At 60.1% G+C, this 4,929-nt stretch overlaps 1 gene segment (V, D, J or C); it reads right to left on the bottom strand.

The window, feature by feature from the left end:
* Nucleotides 1-206: 206 nt before the first annotated feature.
* Nucleotides 207-3,428, bottom strand: LOC136994346 (T cell receptor alpha variable 4-like). The segment is given in 3 exon segments: nucleotides 207-237; nucleotides 2,453-2,741; nucleotides 3,377-3,428. Coding segments are annotated over 3 exon segments (372 nt in total).
* Nucleotides 3,429-4,929: the final 1,501 nt, after the last annotated feature.

Below are 4,929 nucleotides of genomic sequence, written 5' to 3'. Positions count from 1 at the left end.
TTTCTGCAAGGTCTTGGTACTCCTCATAGGCCAGGCTGTGAGCTCATCCTGATTTTCAGCAGTAGCTCTTTGGGCTGTGAGGCCATCAGGTGTTTCTGTATGTGTCACTGGCTTTTTGCCCCTCCTGGAGATCAGAAGCAGCTGTATTAACTGTTGCTCTCTCCTTCTGCCTCTCCTAGCTCTGTTCCTACTTCTCACTGTAACATTCATACCACCGTGTCTGTCCATGCCCTGGCTTTTTAAAGCTTTCCACCTCTCCCAGCATGGACTTAGCCTTCTCTGAATGCCCTTCAAGCATTTTGTCATTCCAGCATAGATTGGCAACACTTTTTTCAAAGACACCCAGGAGAGAATTTCCCATATCTAGCACTGGTCCCCCCTCCCCTCCCCCCTTGCATTTCTCTCTCTCTCTAAATACATATGGATAAACAGTGCACATAAAGGCTCTTGTTATCTGAGAAAGAGATGTGCAGAGCCTTATTCCCCCTTTTATGCCCATCACTCCTGACATCCCTCAGAGTACTTGCTGTGCTCCACCTGCAGCCCCCTGCTCTCCCTGCAGGAAGACTGCCAGGTCCCCGCAAAGTCAGAATTCGCATGCCCCCCTCCAGCACTGACGGGACACTCCCTTGTTCTGATCCTCCCCAGCCTGAAAGTCGTGTCTCACCAAAGTCTGCCAGTCCCACGAAGGCTGCCAGAAAAATCAGGGCCATGTCACGATCTCCACTCCACGAGGTGTCTACTATCTCCGAGAAAGAGGGTGCTGAAGATACCAGGTCCTGCCTTCCCCTCCCTCTGCAAGCTCAAAGCACCCTCCAGGCCTCAGCCCAGAGGGTGGAGCAAAACTCTCTCACTGCTGCTCCACACAGATCTCCTTGGGACCTTACACCTCTGCCCCAGGGAGGCTCTCTGGAGAAAGGAGCTGCAGTTGTTAAAATGCTCAGCCTAAGGAAGCAATCAAGTTGCCCCCTTCTCTGTGCTCCATGTTCCCAAGGGCCAAGGGGAGGCTTCTTCAGCACTGGGAGGTTCCCATGTGCACTCAGGCCACATCCGAGCTCTTTCACAACCCAATAGCTCCAAAGGTGCTTGCATAGCCTCTCACTCAGACATGTAGCACTGCTGCCTTTGAACTCTGTGCCACATTGGCAAAGGGGCCCTGGGCACCTAAAATATCACGTAGGAGCCTAAGACTGTGCAGCCTGCTGTCAGGCACAAGGAGGCTGCTGGGTGTCTTCCTGCTTTTTGCCCCTCCTGGAGATCAGAAGCAGCCCAGCCATCCCCCAGCAAGGAAGAAGTGTCCATGGTGAACTTCCCCTGCCATCCAGAGCCCAGCCCGAGACAGAGGCTTGTGCCCACCCCAGCACAGGATCAGGAAGGGCCCCTCTGCACCTGCTCGTGTCCCCCTTCTCCCTAGGTACTGTTTGAACAGAGGTAGGGCCAGACACAGACACAGACAAAGGCACCTGCACCCAGGCTGTCTCTCTCCACAAGGATTTTCCTTCTGTTCTCCCTCAGCCAAGGAAGAAGCTCCTCAAGGAAAAGGTCTCTGGGAAAAGCACCTGCTGCAGAAACCCTCAACCAGAGGCAGACACACTGCCCCCTCTGGCAGGGGCGAAGAAATCACAGCACAGCCCTTTGCTTTGCTGAAAAGCCCTCTCCACCCCTTCAAGCAGCCACGTGGGCAACCTCCAGCTGCTTGTGCTAACCTGGGTCCCCAGGAGTCAGATACCGGAGAGACAAGGGTGGGCTGCAAGTTGGCTACTGGAGGCACCAGGAGCTCCCAGCCGGCTACTGGAGAGACCATGGGGTTTGGGAATCAGCTACAGGTAAGGCCACAGGTCTGGACCAAATGCTGGAGAGCCCTCTTTGCCTCTGTTGTGTGTCTGTGTCATGTGCATGAGGCAACTGGGAGACCAGGTGATGCCGCATCATCTGTCGATAGGCCTGAGTGTCTAAGGCCAGTTACCGGAGGAATCCACCATGTCCACAGTGTGCACGCGTAGATCTGTGCACCATCAACTCTTGTGGGGCTGTGGGCACTGGGGGTTCGTGCGTCGAGGTGCCAGCAAATGGGGAGACCAGGAGATCCTGATCAGCTCAATCGCGCCATCTCCGGGCACCGCGGGCATCACTACCATTCAGGTCGCTGTTTCGTCACCCGCCGCTGCAGCGGCGGGGCTATGTCTGTCTCCGTCACGGCCGGGGCGGGAGCTCCTTGCCTGCTCGGCGGCTTGGGAGACATTTCGGGGCCCCTCCCGCCGCCGCCGCCCCGGCGCAGCGGGACCCGCGCCCGGCGCTGTGCGGGGCGGCGCGGGGTCAGGCGACCCCGGCGGGCGGAGCGGCAGCGCCCCACACCCACACCCAGACCCCGCCCCAGACCCCGCCCCGCCCCGCAAACCCCGCCCGCGGCGGTTCGTGCCCGGCCACAGCCCCGCTCTGTCCCGCCGGGTCTCTCAGCGCGCAGTAATACACCGCGGCGTCCCGCCGCCGGGGCCGGGCGAGCTGCAGGACGCTGAACTGGCGGTCTGCGGCCACGAACAGGGTCCCCGGCGGGTCCTGCACCTCTTTGGACCCTCTGACAGCATTCACGATGAAGGCGGGACCTCGTCCCGGGAGCTGCCGGTACCAGTAGATCACGTCGCTGGTCTGTATTTTGGGGTGTGAGCAGTTGATGTTGATGCTGGCGCCCTCGGTGGCTTCTTCCGACGGCTTCTGCTGCACCTGTGCCCTGCCCGCAGCCACTGCCGAGAAAGAAGACAAAAATGCCGAAAATCACTTTATGTCGGTGATTTGCCGTCTCCGGCAGCCGGTTCCGCGGGAGAATCCCGGAGAAAGGGTCGGGCAGAGGGAAAGCAGCAGCGAGACAGAGGCAGTCGGCACGGATGGGGACATGCGGCCAGTGGCTGGGGTGGAGAAGGATCTCTGCATCGGTGTGTGGAGAGACCGGAGAAGGCTTAGAAGTTTGGCGCGGATGCACGAATGGATGGGTTGGAAGTCAGACGGGTGGAAGGACGGATGAAGGCGGGAAAAGCAGACAGGAGAGACGAGCTGTGACGGTGAATGAAGGACGGCAGATTGCAGGGCAAGAACAAATGCTGACGGCACAGGGGAATGAATGGATGGATGGAATGACGTCAGGAGCAGCACAGGAAAGCCAAGTTGTACTTCTAAGAAGGATGAAGAAGGATGAGCAAAAGAGGCGAGGGGGGACCCGGAGAGCTGAAAGAGGAGAAAGGGAGATGGCAGATAAGGGAGGGAGGCAGAAAGACCGACTTAAAAAAGGAGAAAAAAGTGATGGCGCTGTCCCCGCGGAGAATGCCCCCGGGCACAGCCCCGGGCCCCCAGCCCCACCGCCGCCGCCGCCAGCCCCGCGCACCCAGGAGCACCGTGGCCAGCGCCGCCAGCCCTGCGCCCCGGCACCGCCGCATCGCGCCGCGCCGCTGCGCTGCGCTCCGCTCGGCCGCCCGCGCCTCGCTGCCCCCCGCCAGCACCGACTCTCTGCTGCGGCGCCGGCGCCTCCTCTCGGCCGCCACCGCCGGCGTCAGCTCCGCCCCGGGGCTGCGCCCTGCCCCGGCGCCGGCCCCGCTTCTCGTCCGCGCCCGTGACGGGCCGTGGCGGGGAGGCGAGAGGGGCGGGAGCGGGTCGCTCGGCTCCGTGCGGCACAGGGAGGCGGCAGGGCCGGCGTCGGCTCCGCGCCGCGCACAGCGCTCCGGTGTCCGCGACAGGGGCCGGGAATCGCGGCGGGGACGAGCCTTCACGTCCCCGGCACAAAGCGGAGAGCGACGAGCCGCGGTGCCGGGGGGAGCCGGCGCTCCCGGAGCTCCCGAATCCCGGCCGTGGTAACGGCTCCTGCGCTGCTACACCGGAATAGCGCACCCCCAAAGGACACCAACCCCACCAGGTGCCGCAGGCTGCTGCTGCTGCCCGAGCAGCTGCTGCCGCCGGTCGAGTGTCCCGTGAAAGCCCGGCAACAGCGGCGCCGAGAAAGGCAGCTGCTAGCGGGAGCGAGACGGCGCCGCCGCTCAGCCGCGGGGCCTCAAGCGGGAGCTGCCCGCAGGGACCCTGGGTGTGCGGAGTGCGGGTAGGGGCTGCCCCGCACGGGCACCTTGGCCACGGGCACCCCGGCTGCCCTGAAAGTAGCGATGGGGGGAGTGGCAGAGCAAAAGTGAATGGCAGGAACCTTTGAAAGTTAAGTACATTATATATTATGTGCATTTTTACATTTCATACTTTTCTTTCTGGAAATGCAGTAAACGTGAGTTGTTTGCCGGGAGATAAAGAGCCTCTGGAATCTCTTTCTCACTTACATTTCAGTATCATGCAGAGCCTCAGCTGTTAGAGGCAGGCTGAAGCTGATGCAAAGCAAACTGCAGCTGTCCTGGATAAATGCAGGAAGGAGCTAATGCTGAAGAGCTGGTACCAGGAGAAGGGGTGTTTACTGCAGAAGAAACAAGGAGGGAGCAGCTGAGCAGGAGACAGAAGAAAAGAGAGCTGCTGGGAGAGCAGTGATCACTGGTGCCTGCTGTCCTCTGTGGGGAGCATTGTGACAGCACAAGAAACTGAACACGGCCCTGAAGGCAGACTTAGAGAAAACAAGAAAAGGCTGTAAATTATAGGAAGTAATAGCAATGTAAATTTTCCAGTGTTGTAAAACCTGCAGGAATGGGAGAGGTGGTCCAGCAGCTTGTGAAGCCATCAACACAGAAGAAGCAGTTCAGGTGAGAGAGAGAAAAGACCCCAAAGCAAATCAAGGAAGTCTGGAAGTGTTTCCCAGAGGAGCCTGTCCTTTACCTGGTCACACAGCATGGGGTGTGTCTTTGGCCCATGGGGCAGTAGAAGGTGGCATGTGCACGCAGGGTGTTGTGGGGATATTTGACAGCAGCTCTGCAGGCACGGAGGGTGTGGGACCAGGTAGGACAGAGGTGCCAG

Source organism: Apteryx mantelli, chromosome 28 (assembly GCF_036417845.1).
Source record: "Apteryx mantelli isolate bAptMan1 chromosome 28, bAptMan1.hap1, whole genome shotgun sequence".
Classification (NCBI taxonomy): Eukaryota; Metazoa; Chordata; class Aves; order Apterygiformes; family Apterygidae; genus Apteryx; species Apteryx mantelli.
This window is presented reverse-complemented; position numbering and strand designations above follow the sequence as displayed.